This window comes from Equus przewalskii, chromosome 8 (assembly GCF_037783145.1).
Source record: "Equus przewalskii isolate Varuska chromosome 8, EquPr2, whole genome shotgun sequence".
Lineage (NCBI taxonomy): Eukaryota > Metazoa > Chordata > Mammalia > Perissodactyla > Equidae > Equus > Equus przewalskii.
This window is the reverse complement of record NC_091838.1, coordinates 79,814,999-79,835,304: the sequence shown is the minus strand read 5'-3', so window position 1 is coordinate 79,835,304 and position 20,306 is coordinate 79,814,999. Positions and strand designations below refer to the sequence as shown.

At 48.5% G+C, this 20,306-nt stretch overlaps 1 protein-coding gene across 2 annotated transcripts in view; it reads left to right on the top strand.

Annotated features, from left to right (window-relative positions):
• Nucleotides 1–20,306, top strand: part of COL22A1 (collagen type XXII alpha 1 chain) — a 293,252-nt gene that overhangs the window by 63,931 nt on the left and 209,015 nt on the right. The window contains exons 5-8 of one of the 2 annotated variants that reach the window (XM_070631018.1): nt 232–343; nt 5,304–5,427; nt 10,075–10,350; nt 10,735–10,791. In XM_070631018.1, the coding sequence (XP_070487119.1) occupies nt 232–343; nt 5,304–5,427; nt 10,075–10,350; nt 10,735–10,791 (569 nt within the window). The remainder of the gene's footprint in view (nt 1–231; nt 344–5,303; nt 5,428–10,074; nt 10,351–10,734; nt 10,792–20,306) is intronic. The other variant, XM_070631019.1, reaches the window with a different exon arrangement.

Sequence of the window (20,306 nt, the reverse complement as noted above, 5' to 3'; positions counted from 1 at the left end):
TCCTGCCCCCTTTTCCCTGGAATTGGAAATGGAAAGGGAAGCTGTACATCTCCTCACTCTCTTGTTTAGGTTTTCTCCCTGAATATGTATCTGAACAGTTCCCTCTGCTTAAATCCCACATCCAACCCCCGGGCCGGGTGGGCAGGCTGCCTGTGCAGAGAGCGGACACTCTTTTTCCTTTGCCTCCTGTCCTCCTGGCTGAACTCACTCCCAGCTCTTCTCTTTGGACAGGTTTTGACCTGATGGACTTGTTCAGTGTGAAGGAGATCCTGGGCAAGAGAGAGAATGGAGCGCAGAGTTCCTATGTCCGGATGGGAGCCTTCCCCGTGGTGCAGAGGACCGAGTGAGTGGTTACGTCTCCTTCCAGCCCTGCCCTGGACACCTCAGAGAGGGCAGAAAGGAGGCCAGTCAGCCATGGTTGCACACTGAGCAAGAGCAGGGCTTTAGCCTACTTGGTGTCTGGTAAGGTCGCCCTGAGATGAAGCAGCCCAGCCACTGACCTAGGGATTCAAGCTGTCTGTTAGTCACTCTGTTACCATTCACTGTATTGGTTCCCTGGTCACTCAGCTCTCCATACAAAGCTGGTATTGATCACTCATTCATGCATGCATTTTTCTATTAGTTCATTAAATAGCAAACATTTATGGTTATAGGTACATGATGCCTACTCGGGACCAGCCACTGCATCACGTGACAGGCATTGCACCACCCAGAATCACATAGTCATTTTGGCCAATGGAGACCCAGTTTCAATATTTACTGGGTGCCTTCCTCATGCAAATTATTGGATGCCCTTGTGCCTCAATTATGTCATGTTTTCCCCCTGAGAGGAATGTTCCTGTCTTGCCACGTTGTTGAGAGGATTATGATGTAAAGATTTGTCCAGGGTCTCCAGTCAAGGGCTAATAATGATTCTAGATTAGATGTTTCATTCTTCTCATCTCAGGCAGGCAGATCTTTTGAAAAGAAAAATGATATTTCGTCACCCCACCCCTCCTCCATCTTAAAACCCTTTCAGGACTTCCAAGTGTTCTTAGGCTAAAGGGCTGGAAGACCTGTGTGTGACTGGCCCCGTCCTGCCTTCTTGGCGTCCAGCTTGTCCCCCAGCCCTCCTTTATCTATCTTGTTTCTGTCCTGGTTGCTGACCAGACATCTGCCTCCCATCACAGGGCCTTTGTTCATGCTCTTCCCTCTACCTGGGCCACCTGCTCGTCCTCCAAAGTACAGCTCAGCCATTATGCTTTCAAGGATGCCTTCCCTGAGCTCCGAGACTAAGTCAGCCCTCCCTTATCTTCTCTCCTCGCAATCTATATTCCTGCATAAAACGTGGCAAATTTGAAGCTAACTACTCAATAAGGCAATTAGTCATTTATAGACTGTCTGCACTTCTCAGTGAGAAGTTCTAGGACCCAGCTGAGTCTGGTTTCTACAGCAGTTCCAGCATCAAACTGAGCCCCGCCCAGCGGAGGGGACTAGTCAGTATCTGTTGAATGGACGAATGAATGAATGAATGAATGAATCCATATGAGTGAAACTACTCAGTTAGATACTAGCCCAGAAAAGGTGGGCTTGGAACACCAGGCCACAGAGCTTGGGCTTTTGCCTGCGTGCAGTCATTTTTCTAATTCAGTGCGCATCCTCTGAGTGCCAGCCATGCAGCAGGCATTGTGTTAGACTCTAACGCCACCATGGCTCTTAGCACCTAGATCCCATGAGAGTGATTGTATGGAAGAGGAAAGCAACAAGTCACCTCCTGTCTCTGAGTGTCCTTTTCTCATGTGCAACAGAGACCTAATCTCTGTCAGCGACTCCTATGGGAGGCCTGTCTTTCTGGACAGTGAGCGTTGCTGCTGTCTCTATACAGATGCCGACACACAGATGCTGGGTGATGCTGTTCTTTGATTTTTAATTATTTTATTGAAGTCATATTGGCTTATAACATTCTGTAAGTATCAGTTGTACGTTATTATATGTCAGTTTCTGTATAGACTGCATCTTCTTCATCATCAATAGTCTAGTTCCCATCCATCACCATATATATGTGCCCCTTTACTCCTTTTGCCCTTCCCTCACTCCCTTTCCTTCTGGTAGCCACTAGTCTGTTCTCCTTATCTATGTATGTATTTGTTTGTCTTCCACATATGAGTGAAATCACATAGTATTTGTCTTTCTCTGTCTGACTTATTTTGCTTAACATACTTTCCTCCATTTCCATCCATGTTGTCGCAAATGGCATGATTTTGTCTTTTTTTTATGGCTGAGGAGTATTCCATTGTGTATATATATACCACATCTTTATCCATTCATCCATTGATGAGCACTTGGGTTGCTTCCACATCTTGGCTGTTGTGAATAATGCTGTGGTGAACATAGAGGTGCATATATCTTTTTGAATTATTGATTTCATGTTCTTTGGATAAATACCCAGTAGTAGAATAGCTGGATCGTATGGTAGTTCTATTTTAGTTTTTTGAGGAATTTCCATACTGTTTTCCATAGTGGCTGTACCAGTTTGCATTCCCACCAGCAGTGTACGAGGGTTCCCTTTTCCCCACATCCTCTCCAACAATTGTTGTTTTTTGTTTTGTTAATTATAGCCATTCTGACGGGTGTAAGGTGACATCTCTTGTAGTTTTGATTTGTATTTCCCTAATAATTAGTTATGTTGAATGTTTTTTCCTGTGCCTGTTGCCCATCTGTATATCTTCTTTGGAAAAATGTCTGTTCGTATCCTCTGCCCGTTTTTTGATTGAGTTGTTCATTTTTTTGTTGTTGAGTTGTACAAGTTCTTTCTTTATTTTGGAAACTAACTCCAGCAGTGGGTGATGCTATTCTTAATCGTCTGCTCCCATGCTCGTTTGGGGGTACAAAGGATGAACAGAGTCTGGGCTCCATTTCCCACTTCGCTCTCCTTACTTCTTTGGCCTAATGCATCCAGTTCACCATCCATACCACTTAGAAACAGGAAAAATCACACGCAGCTTCGCTTTAAAGGAAAAATGCAATATAGAGAGAACAAAACAAGGGAAGAGGCACACATGCCACAAGTGAGGTGGGAAGACCTGCTAGAGGCCTCCGTGTGCTGATGGCGCCGTCTTTCCAGTGCGTCTGGAGTGAACAGCACAAAGGCTGTGGGGCTGCTCCGTGGAAGCGGGATTGGGGTGCTCCTGGGCAGTGGGTTTGGGCTCGTGCTATGCTGAGTCGTTCTGAGAAGGAATTTCTACATGGCTTCAAGTTTGTTTTAAGGGCAAAACACCAGAAACAAAATCAAACCAACAAACCTCTGACATTTCGGGAAAGAATAGTGTCCCTTTAATTTCTAATGCTTTGAAATGTATGCACTGATCCACACACATACATGTATGTACACATACACACACACGTGTAATTTTAATTTAGAGGTTAATTTTGTTTGTAATGGAAAGGGATGTCAATTTCGATATTTATATTTTTCTCACTCGTTTAACATTTAAAGGGCATTTGACACCCCTTATCTGGTTTATCTCTCACTACAATGAAATGAGGTGAGCAAGGCGGGTGTTAGTTTTCTCATTTGTCTGGTGTGACATTTGAGACTCGAAATGGAACAGTAACGTGATCAAGATCTCACAGTTCGTAGGAAGCAGAGGTTGGCCTCAAGCTCAGGTCCTCCAACCCTGAACACTTTACCCTTTTCATTGTCATCTGCTACATTATTTGTGGAAATAATCTGGCCGTGTTGTTTCCTTTGGATAGTCTCTGTTAAGGACCTTCCGCCAACTCTTGATTATAATAACTTTTTCTTAGGCTTTCTATGCATATATATATATATTTATATATATATATATGCTTATATATACAGCCTAAGAAAAAGTCTTAATCTCTGTCTATCTCTCTCTATATACTTATAGATATAGATAGATAGATATAGCATATATAGATATATAGCATATATCCATATCTATATGCATCTGTCTATATGCTGTGCACACATATACATGTGTGTTATTTCAAAGGTATAAGAAGAAAGTGTGTTTAGAAAAACTCTGTAGCATAGTTGGACTCATTAATGAAATAAGAAGAAAAAGAGAGTGGAGTGAAATCTCTTTGTGGCAGCAAAGCCTGTGTCTGTGCAGGCAGGTGGGGAAGCCCTGTCTCCCTCCTTTGTGGGCAATGACCTAAGACATTCCTGAATCCTGAGGAGCTCCCAGAGCTATGAGTGATGGGTGCTGCTCCTTGTGCCCGGATGTGGTCCTGGGCGAAATCCCAGCTCAGAGAATGCCTTTGAACAACTGGGCCAACTCCCAGCTTGGATCTGTGAACCGAGAATCAGAAAGGGAGGACCGATCTTTGCTCCCAGGTTCTACCACCAAATGAAGGGTCCCTGAGGGTCTGCAAGTCTGAGAACCAGGAACCCAGACACCTCCTCATTTCCCTTCCTGGCTCTCTGGCCAAACAGCTTCCACCCTTTCCAAAGGAGAAGTCGATGGCGCATGCATTCCCCAAGCAGCTCCCTGGCCCCAGGGCAGGGTTTGGCCCCACCCATGGCCAGGTTCTGCAGGGTGAAGGTGCAGCCAGCTGATGGGCAAGAGAAGAGCTCAGGAGACCAGGCCCTGTCTCTCAGCGTGAGCCTCTGCCCTGCCACTTACCAGCCAGATTTCCTCGAGTTAACCCTTCACAGCCTGGCTGCCATCAGCTACAACAAGAGGATCAGAGCACCTTCTTTACACCTTCTTGCAAGGAACAATTTTCATTCTGAATTTGGAAGGGAAAGGACAGTTACAGGACTGTCTCGGCTGGGGTTCCAGGGAGTTGAGGATTCCCCGAGAAGAGGGGCTGGCCCCTAAGCTGGGCAGTCACCCAGGGTTCTGTGGAGACAGGAGGATGTCCTGGTGCTTGGGGCAGGAAAACAAGCAGGATAAGATACCATGGTTGGGCCTTGCTGAGAAGGAACAGCCAGGCAGAAGAGAAAGCTGGGAGACTCAGCTGCATTTGACCCTGAGGAGTGGCAAGTTAGCATTTATTATAGGTTTTGTCAGGGATGCTGATGGTGGAGAGATGGGAGCAGACATGGATGGGGTGGATTTGAAGGGGCAGAGAGTGGGGGTAGGGGGACAATGAAGGGACCACAGTGAGGGTCTCCAGAGGGTCATATTGAGGCCCTGATCCAAGGAAAAGGCAGTAAAGGCAGGTGAGAGGGTGGATTTTAGAAATACTTAGGAGGTAAAGCTGGCAGGACTTAGTGACCCATGGGGCATAGGCTTCCTTGGCAGCTCCTGTGGTCATTGCTCAGCCTGGTGTCATCTGTCTCTCTCTCCCTCCAGGGATGTGTTCCCACAAGGTTTGCCTGATGAGTACGCCTTTGTCACAACCTTCCGGTTCAGGAAAACATCTCGGAAAGAAGACTGGTACATCTGGCAGGTCATCGACCAGTACGGCATCCCGCAGGTCTGAGCAGCATGCTTTGTCTCAGTGGGCCCGCAGCTTTCTGTTTCCCTCTCATGGGGGTGGCATCACCCACATGGTTTCTCCAGGGGCCTCTGTCCTGGGTCTGGGAGCTGGAGCGTCTGGTGTACCCAGAGCTCCCACAGAGGAATGTCATACCACCAGAGAGGTGCACTTTTCTCCCAGTGATGGCCAAGTGCCCAGCACTGTGGTGGGGCAGAAGACCTCGTTCCTGTCTCAGGGACACTCAGCCTGACCAGGGAGGTGGAGGACAGCTCTGCTGTCCTATGGCCTGTGCTCTGTAGCAGCATGAGTGGCGCAGCTTCATGATGTAATGGAAGAAACTGGCTCAGGTCAACTAGACCTGGGTTCAGATCTTGTGTGCACTCCTTGTTGGTATGGCCCTGAGACATGTTAGCTTCCTGGGGCTTGCTGTTCTTAGCTGTAGAGTGGAAAACAGAACGCCTACTATGAATGGCTGGTGGAAGCATCTGGGGAAATCGGGTCTCCAAAGACGTAGAACAGTGCCTGATACACAATACAGTTTTGTCACAGGTAGTTCTCTTCTCATGAGATCCTTTGGTTTTACCCTGAATGAAGCTCCAGAGCCCCATCTTTGCCCACCTTGGGTATGCTTGGCTCTCAGTTCCTACAAAGGCAGAACAACCCATCAGCAGCACATGGCTGAATGAGGAAAGACGTGTCTCAAAAGCAAAGCCATCAGCACGATTCGTTGGTGTGAGATGCAGGCGACACTACTTTTTGTGCCAAATCCCAGCCTCCTTGTTCTCAGACTTCATGGATCAACCGTCTCTTTGCTTGTCATTTACCCTGTTTTTTCTTGAAAAATGAACGATGTGAAGACATTACTCTCCTTCAGCTGGGGGATCCTGATTATATTTTCATTTGGGGTTGAAATAAAATGGAAACATGCCCAAGCATCGGACGGCAGCAGCCACACTCACGGCTGCTCCCTGGGAGAATGAGCCCTTCCAGAGCTGGAGGCTCGCCTTGCTGTGGTTAAAGCTGGATACTTACTTATCCACACTTCCCTGCACTTAGTAGGAGCTGGGGATTGTCCTGGGTGCTTCCTACGTCTTCTCTCAGAGAGTCCTCATCACACCCCTGTGAACAGGTTCTACTGTTATCATCTTGCCATGGAGGGGACTGAGCCACGGCGAGGTTAGGGCATTTTCCTATGTTCTCCTGGGTCATAAGAGGGAGAGGTGGGATTTGAACCCAGGCAGTCAAGCTCCAGGTCTGCCATTTATCTGTCATGCTCAGCTGGCTCCTGTCTCCATCAGTTAGTCCTGCTGAGTGATTTTTCTCAGGCCTGGTCAGATGGAGATGCATAAACATTTTGGGGCCTGATTGCTGAGTGGCTTGATTCCGTAAGTGTGGGAGGCTGCATGGAGGAGATGAGATTCTTCTCTGGAGGCTGTTTTTCTGGAGAGCAGGCAGCTCTTGGTGTCCCTCTTTCACCTACCTCTGCAGGCCCGCAGGTCTTGTGTCTCCGGTTTCTCAGGGTCTGGTGCAATGGGACTGGGCGCCTGCCATGACATTCTTGTGGGGCGAGCCCATACCACCCCCTCGTCTGGGTTCTCTTCCTTCATGGCATTTGCAGAGCTGTGCGTGCTCCCTGTCTGCCATGTCTGCCTGCTCCCCTCTTTCTGCCAGAATGAGCCGAGGATTGAAATCCTGCAGAGCCATGTGGAGACTGGGCCTGTCTTGAAGGACTTCAGGCTCACTTTCAAAGAGATGCCTGGCCGTTCCATTTCATTGAGCAAGGCTTGGTGGACTGCTGTTCCCTGGAAGTGTGGATGACAGCCACCTCCATGCCTTGGGGAAATAGTGGCTAGACACAGGAAAGATGGCTAGAGGCCTGCCAGAAGATGACCTGTGAGCACAATGGTGTTAACAGCCTTCCCATGTCATCTTCCAGTCTCAGGTCTGTGGATCTGGATTTTCATATCCATGATCTCATTCAGTATTTACAACCACCTTTGAAAGCGGCATTTTCCTCATTTGTCGTTTGGGAAACCGAGGGGCTTTCACTCATTCCAGGTCTGATAAAGGGAAGGAAGGAGGCTGGTCCAGCTGGAGCAGAGTGTGGGGGCGAGTGAGAGATGAGGCATGGAAGGTGGTGGGAGGCCAGATTTCCTAGCTTCGTGGGCCCGTGTCGGGACTTCTCGGGAAGTGGGCAGGCCTAGAGACAGGGAGACGAATTAGGAGACTATTGTAGTGATCTAGGCAAGAGGTGACCTTGACTAAGACCAGGTAGTGATAGTAAACTGTGGAGAAATGATCAGATCCTGGAAGTATTTTGAAAACAGAACCAACAGGATTTGCTGACAGGGCTGAGCCATGACGTGCCTTCCCGAGGCTCACCAGCCTGTGTTGGTCAACACAGAACTTAGGCTGGCCGTGTGCCTTCCCTTGCTCTGTATCAGGCTGGAATTAACAGAAACCTTGAAGGGAAAGCCATGTCCTCATCAAGGTGGTTTGGGGACACAGGGCTCAAACGTGTGAACCTATTTTCAAGAAATAGAAGACTATGTTTAATATGCAAGTATTACATTATGCGTATTAGAGGTGTTAGATTATTAGTCAGCGTTCATAGTTTTCTGTTTTTTACTCTAACCATAACTACCAGCAGGCAGTGCAATTAAAAAGTCCATCTTAGGTCCCCCTTGGCTGTACGGAAGCCACGTGGGGCCCAGAAAGACCAACCAGAACACCTGGTGTGTGTTATAAACACCGTAGTGGATCCTACACTGAAATGAGCACCCTCCTTTAACCACGGGGCTCTCATTCATTCATTCATTCATTCATTTATTCAGTACCTTTTCATTGAGTGCCACTCTGTGCCACATGGTGTCAGAAGAGATGAAACAGAGAGACAAAGTGCCTGCTTGAAAGGATGAGGCAGTCGGGCAATAGACAGTGAACATGAGAAATGAACAGGATACTTTCATATACTGATGAAGTACTATGAACAAAAGGGAATAAATCAACATGCCTGGGGATGTGAGAGCAAATGACCGGGTTAGAATCCGGTTATATGTATCATCAGAGAAGGCTTCACTGAGGTGATGTCTTTGAACTTACTTGCTTAATTTATTATAGCTAATATTTAGAATAGTGCCTGGCATGTAACAAGTACTATATAAGTATTTTATATATATATTAATCCTCATAATGACTCTATGATGTAGGCGCTATTATTGGTTCTGTTTTACTAATGATAAAATAGTACAGAAAGGTTAAATAACTTGCCCAAGGTCACACAGCTTAAAAGGACTTATCATTTTGGGTGTAGGCAGGCAATAGACAGCCCAAATTTTTGAAGAGCGTTTTAGTAAAGTGGCTAGGGTAAAGGGAGCTGATGAGGTTAAGGGTCAGGGTTTTGGAAACCGAGGAAAGATATTGAGGTATCCAGGGATTAGCAATGGCAGGAAGCTACCACCCTGGGCTTGGATGGCCTGGGCGGGGGGAGAGTGGTGGTTCTGGAGTCCTGGAGGAGGCAGAGCTCCCAAAGAGCCATGGTACATGGAGGAGCACAGCCATCTGGCACTGCAGGGATCAGGAAGAGGCAGGAAGAATCAAGACGCTGACCCCCTCTCCTCCTGCTCTTTGATCCCCACTCCCATGGGCTCCCCGTGGGCCAAACTACCTGGAAGCCGAAGGGCACAGGAGCCTGGGTGGAGAAATCCTTCAAGGTCACACCCTGGGAGCCTGGAGCCAGGCAGAGAAGGCTGGAGTGTGGATATCAGAGCAAGTGAAGACTAACCCCACAGAGATAAAACATGAATATATTTGTTCATTCATTCGCTCGATGAATACTTGCTTTCCATATGTTATGTCCTCCACCTTCAAGCACCAGTAGAGTATTCGTCTTGTCCATTGTTGCATTCCTGACACCCAGCGTGTTGCCTGCCTGTCACAGAGGATGTTCAAGGATATTGTGCAAGGGATGAAGAAATGAACACATGGATGAGAACGTATTCCTTAATTCCTTCTAAGAAAAACAAAAGTAAAACTTGCTTCCAGAGCTTTCCAGGCATTGTGCAAAGGGCCAGGGGTACTCCAGTGAATAAGACAGGCAAGGTCCCTGCCATTAAGGAACATTGTTCTCCTGGGGCTTCAATTTTATCCTCGAGATGAGAGACCAGTGTGGGTTAACGGATGGGTCTCAGACTGGTACCTGGCATCTGGCCAGAAGATGTGCTCTGTTTTTCCAGCTCAGGGTTTTAAAAGACCCTGAAACCAGTCAGGGTTTCTGGTCAGTCTCACAGCTCAGAGCCCTCTGTACCAGCTGTTTGCAGCTTCGCAAAAGCGCTCTGACCTGCACAGCCCATCCAGGGTGGGAGGAGATTGTGACCCCTGGATTAATGTGAGAGTTCAATCATTCCACTTAGCACAGGGCTTAGAACAATCTGCAGGGTGGATTTTGTTAACACCACTGTCCCGAGGAGGAAACCAAGGCTTAGAGAGGTGAAGTGGTTTGCCTAAGTTTGACCAGCTGGTAAGGGTCACAACTGGGATCTGACTCAGGTTTGTCAGGTCTGACTTCTAAATCCGCCCCCCACAATTTCCCTCTCCCCCCTTATCCCATGCAGCTAAAGGAGCCTCTGGTCCTCTCCTTGCCAGGTGTCCATTCGGTTGGACGGTGAGAACAAGGCAGTCGAGTACAACGCCGTGGGCGCCATGAAGGATGCTGTCAGAGTGGTTTTCCGCGGTCCCCTGGTCAACGACCTCTTTGACCGGGACTGGCACAAGATTGCCCTGAGCATCCAGGCCCAGAATGTCTCCCTCTATGTCGACTGTGCGCTGGTGCAGACGCTGCCCATCGAGGAGAGGGAGAACATCGACATCCAGGGGAAGACTGTGATCGGCAAGCGCCTCTATGACAGCGTGCCCATCGATGTGAGTACCAGCAGGGCCTCCTGCAGCCAAGGTCATGGGGCCACCAGGGTGGAGCCTCGGGAGCCAGGGGCCCCTGGTGTGTCCCACACCTGCCTATGTCATTTATCAAGTAATCACCTTGGACTATGTTAGAAGGTAGGACTCTGACTCAGGAAACTACCATTTTGGAGCCCAAACTCACCATCACTCACTCATTCATTCAATTACTCAGCCATTCAGCCAATCACTTATCATGTATATATTCAGCACCTCCTGTGCTCAGCACTGAGGACATGGTACATATATCTACATATAGAAATTTAGATAAATAGATAGATGAATAGGACAATAAAGTTTCCTGTAAATTTTAATAGAGACATTTTTCCCTTTCTTCTCTGATTGTAGAAAATTTGGAAAATAAGTGAAAATCATCCTCATTCCACCAACCAGGGATCAAAACTGGTAATAATAACTGGTAACAGCTATGCTTCTGTTATCATTCCATCAATGTTCTTTGCTTCTCTGTTCTTTCTCTTCCCTCCTTCTTTTCTCCTCTCTCTTTCTCCTTTCCTTTAATTTTTCTCTCTTTCTTTCCTCTGGAAATACATTCCTAAATCTATCCACACAGACACACAAACTGTAAGTGCTCTTGTCCGTGACACACACACACGAGTTGCTTGGTGCTCTGTGTGTTATCTTCAAGCCAAAATCAACCTCATCATCCACGACCTGGAACATCCCCCACTTCCCAAGAAATAACCAGAATCACAGCTCATGTTACTCTTTCTGAAACTGTTGCTTATAATATTTTTACTCATATGCATATCTATTGTCAAATATAGTGTATTTGAATGTGGGCTGGGTTTTTCTGAAATTTATGTAAATGATATACAGTATGGATAGCTACATCTTGCTTTTTTTTCCTCAAAATTATGTGTTTAAGCTTTTATTCCTTCTTTTAGCCGCTTCATAATACTTCATTTTATCATACATTTGTTTATTCCTTCTCCTGTTAGTGGATATTTGGATTATTTCTGATGTTTCACCATCATAATCAGCAAGCCTTGGGTCTTGAACATGGTTGTACGTCTCCAAGTACGCTTTCCTTGTGAGGAAAATGGGGTAATTCCTGCCATTTAGGCCTGAGACGTAGACCAGTTGAGAGAGTTTTTCTGAGGCCCCTTGAGTTCAATGATCAGATTGTAGGGTATACAATTTTTGACTTTCCCATATATTTTAAATTTCTCTACAAAGTGACAAAACATTTATATGCCTACCGGCAATGTATGAAACTCCCATTTTCTTACATCCTCACCAACGTATAGACTGATTTTATTTTTCTAATGTTTTTGGTTATTTGCCAATCTGATGGACATACGATGGTGTTTTATTGTGCTTTCCATCTGCATTTCCCTGAGTACCACTGAGCTCAGAATCCTTCCGTGTGTTTGTTGATCAACCACTTATTTCTACTTTGGTAAATGCCAGTCCATAGCATTTGCCTGTTTTTACAATTATGTTGTTTTTCTTTCTTAATGGTTTCTAGATAATCTTTATGTATTCTGTATACTTATTGCTTGTTTATTATATAAGTTGCAAATATTGTTTCCAAATATTGTATCAAGCGGAAACCCTAAACTAAAAAAAAATGAGTAAGGTTGAATACATCAAGATGCAAGAAATGGTGTTATGGAAAAAACACCATAAACAAGTTATTGGCTCTTTTATAACTTGCTTTGTTAGCTAAACAGTAAATTATAAACATTGGCTGTGTATACAGATTCCTTAAAGTGAAGGCCAGAGGAGTTGGTCAGCAGGACTAGGAAGGGAAGAGATTAGGAGAAGAAGGGAGAGCAAGACGAACACCCACTGAACCTGCGGCTCGAGTGTCAGCCCCGTCTCCAGCTGACTATGATGGCACCGCGAAAGTCACATGCTACGTGTTCTTGAGGCTTTCCTGGCTTGTTTGTTTAATCTCTGAAATGGAAACCCTGCCCTGTTTGCTTCCATATGTACTTACTGAGAGGATTAAATAAGATAATAGATGTGGAACCAAATTAAACAAAGAAAATCGTAAAATCAAAGTAAAGCTATAAGAAATAATTATTCAGACCGCTACTAATTTCAGCTAATTGTGTACGTATGGTGGCTGGCACTGTCCTAAAGTACCCCCCTGCCCCATTTCTGATCAAATCTCCTTCACAGCTTTATGAAGTAAATACAACTGACACCCTCAAATCACAGACAGTGAGAGAAGGACACTCCTTGAGAAGTGACTCTTCTAAGATGGCAGAGCCAACAAATGGCAGAGTTGGGGTCTCCACTCAAACAGCCCAGCTTCAATGCCCATTTGCAAACCACACCTTGACTTAACTAACAGGTGGCAGGGCTGAATGAAGACAGAGCCATGACAATTCATGGTACGAATAAGGATCATGATAATCCCCCTGAGAGTGTGCGTCGTGGTCATGAACATAACCCCTCTCGGTCCTCCCTACAAGCCAGTCTGGTGGGTGTCTGTCATCATGTTACAGATGGGGAGGTTCCATCTCAGAACCATTACATGGTTTGTTTAACCCCGCCCAGCCCCGGGCAGCCAGGCTGGGATTCTGGCCCCACAGGACTCAGCCCCTGAATGACCATCCCTGAAACAGACACCCTTTGAGCTATAACTCAGAGGGCATCTTGTCCAGCCTCTCATTTACATTCCAGATAAGGAAGCTGAGGCTCAGAGGGAGTAACCGATATGAACAAAGAGATATAGCAAGATTAGATTCTTCTAGCTCCTGTTCCGAAACATCAACAATGACTTTTCAACTATGTTTCCATTCAATAGACTGGGAGACTGTTTCAGTTAGAATTCTTCTTAAAACAAGAGGCAGTTTTAGCAGATAGCTCAGCATCCCTAAAGATGCATGTCCCAGACTTTGAGTTAAAGAAAACAGTTTTGAAATCCAAGCTCCACCATTGCCTTTCTGAAGCTCAATTTCCTCAGCTGTAAAGTAGGAAAAATTAGTGCCCCCTACATAGGGTTGTTATGAGATTAAATGTCATATTGTACACGAAGTTCTTAGACAACTGCACAGAGTATTACAAGTTTTCCATAAGTGCTAGTCATCATCATGAGCATCATCACCACCATCATCATCACATTCTCATGGTGATGTTGGGAGGGTTTGTAAGCAGGAAGAGGATTAGATTCTATACCCTCTAATGTATCCCTCTGTATTATATAGTTGAGCCTAAGCAGGGGATTGGGGATAAGACTTGGGTTCCCTTGCGGACAACATCTCTCACCATACACACTGCCCTGGTGTAGCAGTAGTGGTCAGTGGCCCACCTACATCCCCCCCCCCAGGCCATACACAGCACCGCCCATACAAGCAGCCATCCACATCCCCAGGAGTGACCCTCAGCCAAGGGCTGGTGGCTGTTAGAGTACCAGTACTCCAGCTCCTGCAACTCTCATCATCCTAAGTCACATCTTCTCCACTGGCTCCAGAGTTCCCCAGCAGGCTTAAACTGCAGCTGCCCACTGGGATGACATCCTTGACAATAACTCTTTGCTGACTAACTCACTTCCATACTCTGCTGCCAGTGCTTCCCAGATAAAATGAACAAAATAAACATACTAGTTTCATTTGAATAAATACCTCTGGGTCGGATAAACTAAACTAGCCATCTGGGCCAGTGACCTTGCTGCTCTGTGCCTGTTTTCTCATCTGGAGAGTGGAGATCCTTACTCACACCTGGCAGTGCTGTTGTGAGGACTGTGTGCGATAACTAATGTGTATACAGCACCTCATGGAGCCTGGTACATGGGGTGTTCTCAAGTGTGTTAGGGCAATACAGCACGATGATTAGGAGAGTGGACTCTGCAGCTAGCTGCCTAGATTCAAATCCTTGTTCTATCTCTGTGTATCCTTGGAAACTTTATTCAACGTGTCAAATCCTCAGGTTTTGTTGTTGTGGTTGTTTTGTAACTGGGACTGTATTGCAGCTCGTGTGTGTAAGTGTAGTTATGTTGGTGCTAAAATACTGAAATAGCTGCATGCTGATTGGTAAATGGCAGCTCCTCTAAGCCTGCTGGTACCCCATCTCCATCTCAGCTGCCCTGGCTCTTATCCTTTCCCAGGGTGCCCAGACTGCCTTATTCTCTAGCAGGTGAAGGGTAAGGGCCTGGTGCAGGAGGCCTCAGGGTCCCTTCTGATTGCAGGGCCTGTGCTTACTGGTTGTTAAAGATGCTTAATATCTCCTTGACTCTGACAGGGGATGAGGACAGCTCCCTGTACCCAGTGGTGGTACCCAGTAATATGGAGGCTGTGAGGATTGGATGGAATGATTCTCATCAAGTGTTCAGCACTGTGTTGGCCCATGAAGAATATTAGAGATGGCGTGCGCTTCGGAGACCATGCTGTGTAGGAGTGGGAGCGAGATGGATCCGAGGGTGCACATGCACACACAGGCATCGCTGGGTCTGCCTCCACTAGGTACCCTGGGGCTCCCCTGCAGAGCCCTGTGCCCTCCTGCTCACGCTCCTCCTCTTCCTGGTCCTACAGATGCAAAGCTCTGCCCTTCTCTCCTCTCCGTAGTTATTCTCAGTAGTTCTCTCAGTAGTTACTGAGTCAAGGCTCCCTCTGACCAGGGACAGGACTGGCCACAACCCCTTTTGTTCTTCTGGTTTGCTCAGCGGCCTGTGGAATGTGCGTTTGATGCCTCTGAGTCTTGGTCATTGTGTGGAAGCAATTTTCCCTTAATACTTTTTCCAAGAAGACACTGCAGCTCAGACAGGGAAGGGCCTGCCCCAGCGGTGTCTGAAATGGAGGACAGAGTGCAGGAGCTTCTCACTCTTACGGATGGAGGGTTTTCCCAGGAAGGTGACGTTCACCAGACAGGCACTTGTTTCCAGTGAACAAATCCACAGAGATCAGACCTCATCCTGAGCTGGGAGTGACTTCTGAGAGCCTGGCCAAGGGGAAGGAAGGGGCTGAATGGACAGGGGCAGCGGCCGGAGTGTCTGCTGTGTGGTCGGACAGGCTCATGGGCTGGGTGACCCTGGAAAAGATGGAGTTTGCAGTTTGAGACTCCTGTCTGTGAAATGTTATTGATAAGAGGAAATTTGTTATTAAAAGCATTAAGAGATATAGGATAAATAAAACATGTAAAATAGCCCATATGCAAAATAAGTACTTAATAAATAGTGGCAAATAGAATTATTATAATTTAGTTATATATATTTACATAATTATAGAATAATACTGTTGTTCATTATACTAATTATATGTGCTTCTACTTTGGTTCAGGTACTAAAAATATAACCTAATTCAGTTCTCATAATGCTTGTGAAATTCCTAGACTGTTCCTATTCTTTAAATAAAGAAGCTTTGGCTGGGTAAGGCTAAATTAATTCACTCAATAAATATGCATTTTACTTTATTCTTTATTGAGGTATAATCATATACGGTAAAATGCACAGAGCTTAAGTGTATACTTTGATGCATTCTATCAAATGTATACACCCACGTAAGTAGCCAAATATATAGATATACATACATATATATCTATATTTTCTAAGTTGCCTAAAATCATCCAGCTAGTCACGGGTGGAGACGGGCTGCCAATACACACTCGCTCCCCCAAAACCTGCAAGAGAACGCCTGGCCTTTCCAGTCCATACCAGCATGTCAGCAGGACACCTGCTGGTGCCTCTCGTTGTTCTGGGTGGTTTGTGTGATCAAGTAGCCACTGTCTGTCTGCTCTGGGAGAATGCCAGCTCCATGACAGTGGCTGATGTTCTGTCTTGTCTGTCACTTCATCTGCCTGACACACAGTAGGCTTTCAACAATGTGTTTTTGTTTTTTGAGGAAGATTATCCCTGAGCTAACATCTTCTGCCAATCCTCCTCTTTTTGCTGAGGAAGACTGGCTCTGAGCTAACATCCGTGCCCATCTTCCTCTACTTTATTTGTGGGATGCCTACCACAGCATGGCTTGCCGAGCAGTGCCATGTCCGCACCCGGGATCAGAACCGGTGAACCCTGGGCCACTGAAGCGGAATGTGCACACTTAACCATTGTGCCACCAGGCCAGCCCCCAACATTATGTTTAATGAATAGAAAATAATCTCTGACTTTAAGACATTTATAGTCTCAGAAAACAGATTCACACTGAGGTCATTTTGGTCTAATTGAATAAATTCCACGACAGAAATAAGCATCAGATATTACAAGACCCAGAGGAAAGGTATCTGATGAAGGAGTGAGCAGGGGTGGCTTCCTGGAGGAGGTGACTCCTGGGAGGAGCGTTGAAGGATGAGTAGGATTGTTTGTGCAGTGGAGCCTGCAGCCAGGTGGTAGATTGCGGCATTGTGCTCACAGCATCCTGAGGTGGCAGGAGCTTGAAGTAGATTGTGGGGTGAGGCAGGGCAGAAGGCAGGGGCCAGGCCTTTCCATGCACCCGCCTTGGGGTCGGCCTGTGGGAGAAGTCGGCTGCTCTCGGAAACGGTTGAGGCAGCGCAGGGAGAGGTCAGGGCTGTATTGGAGGACGTTCCCTGGGGCTGCAGAGAGCAGGGTGGATGGGAAGGAGAAGGAGGGTGAGGCCGGTTAGGGTATGACCAGAAAGGCCCGGGGTCTGGGCTGGGGCAGGGCCCGTGTGCTGGGGGAGGGGCTGGGTGCTGGCAAGCGAGTGGATGGGCACCTAGGCCAGTGGAGTCGGTGCCAGTCCCTGAACAGGGCACTGAGCAGGGAGAGGAGGAGACTCAGATCCCTGGGGGTGCGAAGAGGAGTTCCTGGCCTCTCAGGGGGAGTTTCTCTGGGACACTTGCCCTACAGAGGCTCCTCCCCCATCCCTCTCCTGAGGGTCACGAGAGGGTCAGAGGAGGGCGGCCCTCTGCATTTGCTGCCCAGAGGGAGGCTGCGGGGGCTGGTCCCGGCGCCAGGACCGGCCACGGCACGAAATGGCCGCAGAGAGCTGGAGGCATCAAAATTGACTCCCCTGCTTCCTGAGAGGGGTTACGGCTTCTTGGCGACCAACGCCATTCCCAACAATCCAGCGGTTGGCAGAGGCCTGGGACACAGGAGCAGGAAATGGGAAGGGAAGGCTGATAGGGCCTCAGCAGAGAGACTGGGGGAGGGGCCTCAGGAGAGGGACAGGGGCGGGGCCTCAGGAGAGGGACAGGGGCGGGGCCTCAGGAGAGGGACAGGGGCGGGGCCTCAGGAGAGGGACAGGGGTGGGGCCTCAGGGGAGGGATGAGGGGAGGAGCCTCAGGAGAGGGACGAGGGGAGGGGCCTCAGGAGAGGGACAGGGGCGGGGCCTCAGGAGAGGACGAGGGGCGGGGCCTCAGGAGAGGGATGGGAGGGGCCTCAGGAGAGGGACAGGGGCGGGGCCTCAGGAGAGGGACGGGGGGAGGAGCCTCAGGAGAGGAATAGGGGGAGGAGCCTCTGTAGGGCAAGTGTCCCAGAGAAACTCCCCCTGAGAGGCCAGGAACTCCTCTTCGCACCCCCAGGGATCTGAGTCTCCTCCTCTCCCTGCTCAGTGCCCTGTTCAGGGACTGGCACCGACTCCACTGGCCTAGGTGCCCATCCACTCGCTTGCCAGCACCCAGCCCCTCCCCCAGCACACGGGCCCTGCCCCAGCCCAGACCCCGGGCCTTTCTGGTCATACCCTAACCGGCCTCACCCTCCTTCTCCTTCCCATCCACCCTGCTCTCTGCAGCCCCAGGGAACGTCCTCCAATACAGCCCTGACCTCTCCCTGCGCTGCCTCAACCGTTTCCGAGATGTTATGGGGCTGCCCGCGTTGCTGCTCTTGCTCCAGCCCCAAAACCACGATTCATTTTGAGGCAAAAGAGAATCACCAAGAGACAAGTGCACTTGTGCTCCGACTGGGAAGGCGGCTGCCGGCTGCTCTTGTCTTCCTTCCAGCCTGTTAGTTTTGTGCGGCGGGCCGACCGACCCCACGTGGAGTCTGAGCCCCAGCACTTGAATCAGCAGCACAGCCCTGCCTTGACCGGCCCCTCGCTGGGGCTCCGTGCCTTCGCCAGCACCGACTCAGCTAATCCGGCTACAGCCCAGAGCTGGGTCACCATGTCAGCCCCGTTGAGTGACGACGTTCAGGCACAGAGAGAACAGCTTGCTCAAAGTGGCAAAATTAGGAAGCAGAAGTGCAAGCTTCACAGCCTGCTTTTGAGCTTTGCTTCTACTGTGAGTCTGGAACTCTCCATCCTATTCTCCCTTGACTCTGAAATTCGATGATCACATCGGGCCCTTAATTGGGCCATTTTTACCCACCGTGTGGAGTCTCGGGGCTTGAGAGCATCCCTCTCTCTCCTTTCGCCACTGACATTAGCTGTGTCCAGTTTGTACCCAATCCTGGGGAATCCCAGAGCCTCTGACATTTGTCAACAAAATGATGGACCCACTTATTGTTTCAGGCTGGGTTTCTAGATTAAAAACAAATACTAGTGAAGTATATGGAGAGAGAATTAATAAATGTCTCACCCCTTGGTCAGTCTTCCAGAAGCATAGGCTGGGGTACTTGTGACCATGTAGCTCGGGGCCTTGAACACAGCAGGGAGACCCCAGCATGTCTGCAGCTTCACCTGTGATGGGTGCACGCTCATTTGCCTCACCTGGTGTACGCCACAGCCCTGCGAGCCCATGTCATCATCTTCACCTTACCGAAGAGGAAACCAAGGCTCAGGGAATTCGTGTGCCTTGACCAGCTGCCGTGAGGGAGGAGCAGGGCTGAAACTTAGATGTGGCCCGGCTAATCCCAGATTCCAAGCTCTCTGCACCCACCAGCTGCTTTCCGCACTGTAGCCAGAAAACGATCACCAAGCCGCAAATGAGTGGGACCTGGAGGGAAGCTGGGGCTGGGGCAAAGACCAGTGCAGTAGTTCAACCCAGAATTGCTGAGGGCGTAAGTGTGAGCAGAGGTCTCAGAATGGAGCTGGGGCCAGAGGGATGTCAGGAGGTGGACCCCTGGCTTGGTGGAGGGAGAGGGGGAGGAGGAAGGATTGGGGTGACCAGAGAATGGTGGGATTTCAGGCAGTTGGAAAGGGGGTCCTTCTGGCTCCCAAGCCCCCTCACCCTACCTGAGCACATCTCTGCCCAGGTCTCAGGTGGTCCATGGTCCATCTCTGACCTGGAGCCTCTGTCTGTTTCTTCTCCACTCCTGTCCCTGAAGCCTTGCCAGACGGGCCCAGCTGCTGGGTGTCTGTGCTTGCTAATGCAAAAAACAGGACCCTCTCTTTAAAACAGGTCTTGTTCAAAAGCACAATTTTGTGTTTTGTTATTTTCTTCCATCTGTGGGCTGGTGTCTTTACAGGAAATAAAACAGACGGACAACTGGAATTGCTATTGTTTCTGCTGAGCCAAGTCAATGGAGTGTGGGTTTCATCTACAGGGGCATGCTGTAAAGCCAGGAGGACCAGGACGCAGAGGAGCAGCTGACCACCTGCTGGTCAGGCTGCAGACGGACTCCTGAGTGCAGCACAGGCCAGAGAGGGGCACAGGGGAGGTACCAGGCCGAGGTGCTTAGCATCAGCATTCAATCAAATAAGCATTCCTCCGCCCGTTGATTCAGCTCAAGTGCCATTTGATTCCCATTTGTCCACGCATGGATTTATCCATTCAACCATCAATTCTGTGCCTCTGGGACACCCACTGTGTGTCAGGAACAGCTCTGGTGCTGGGGCTACAGTGAGAGACAAGAGATATGAGAGCCGGCCTTATAGAGTTTATGTTCTGCTTAGCAGGGGAAACAGATTGTAAAAAGCAAACTAAGAAACACGAACACAGGACCGGCCCTGGGGCTGCGTGGTTAAGTTCACGCACTCTGCTTCAGTGGCCTGGGGTCTCTCCAGTTCAGATCCTGGGCATGGACGTGGCACCACTCATCAAGCTGTGCTGAGGTGGTGTCCCATATCGCACAACCAGAAGGACCTACAACCAGAATATACAACTATGTACAGGGGGAC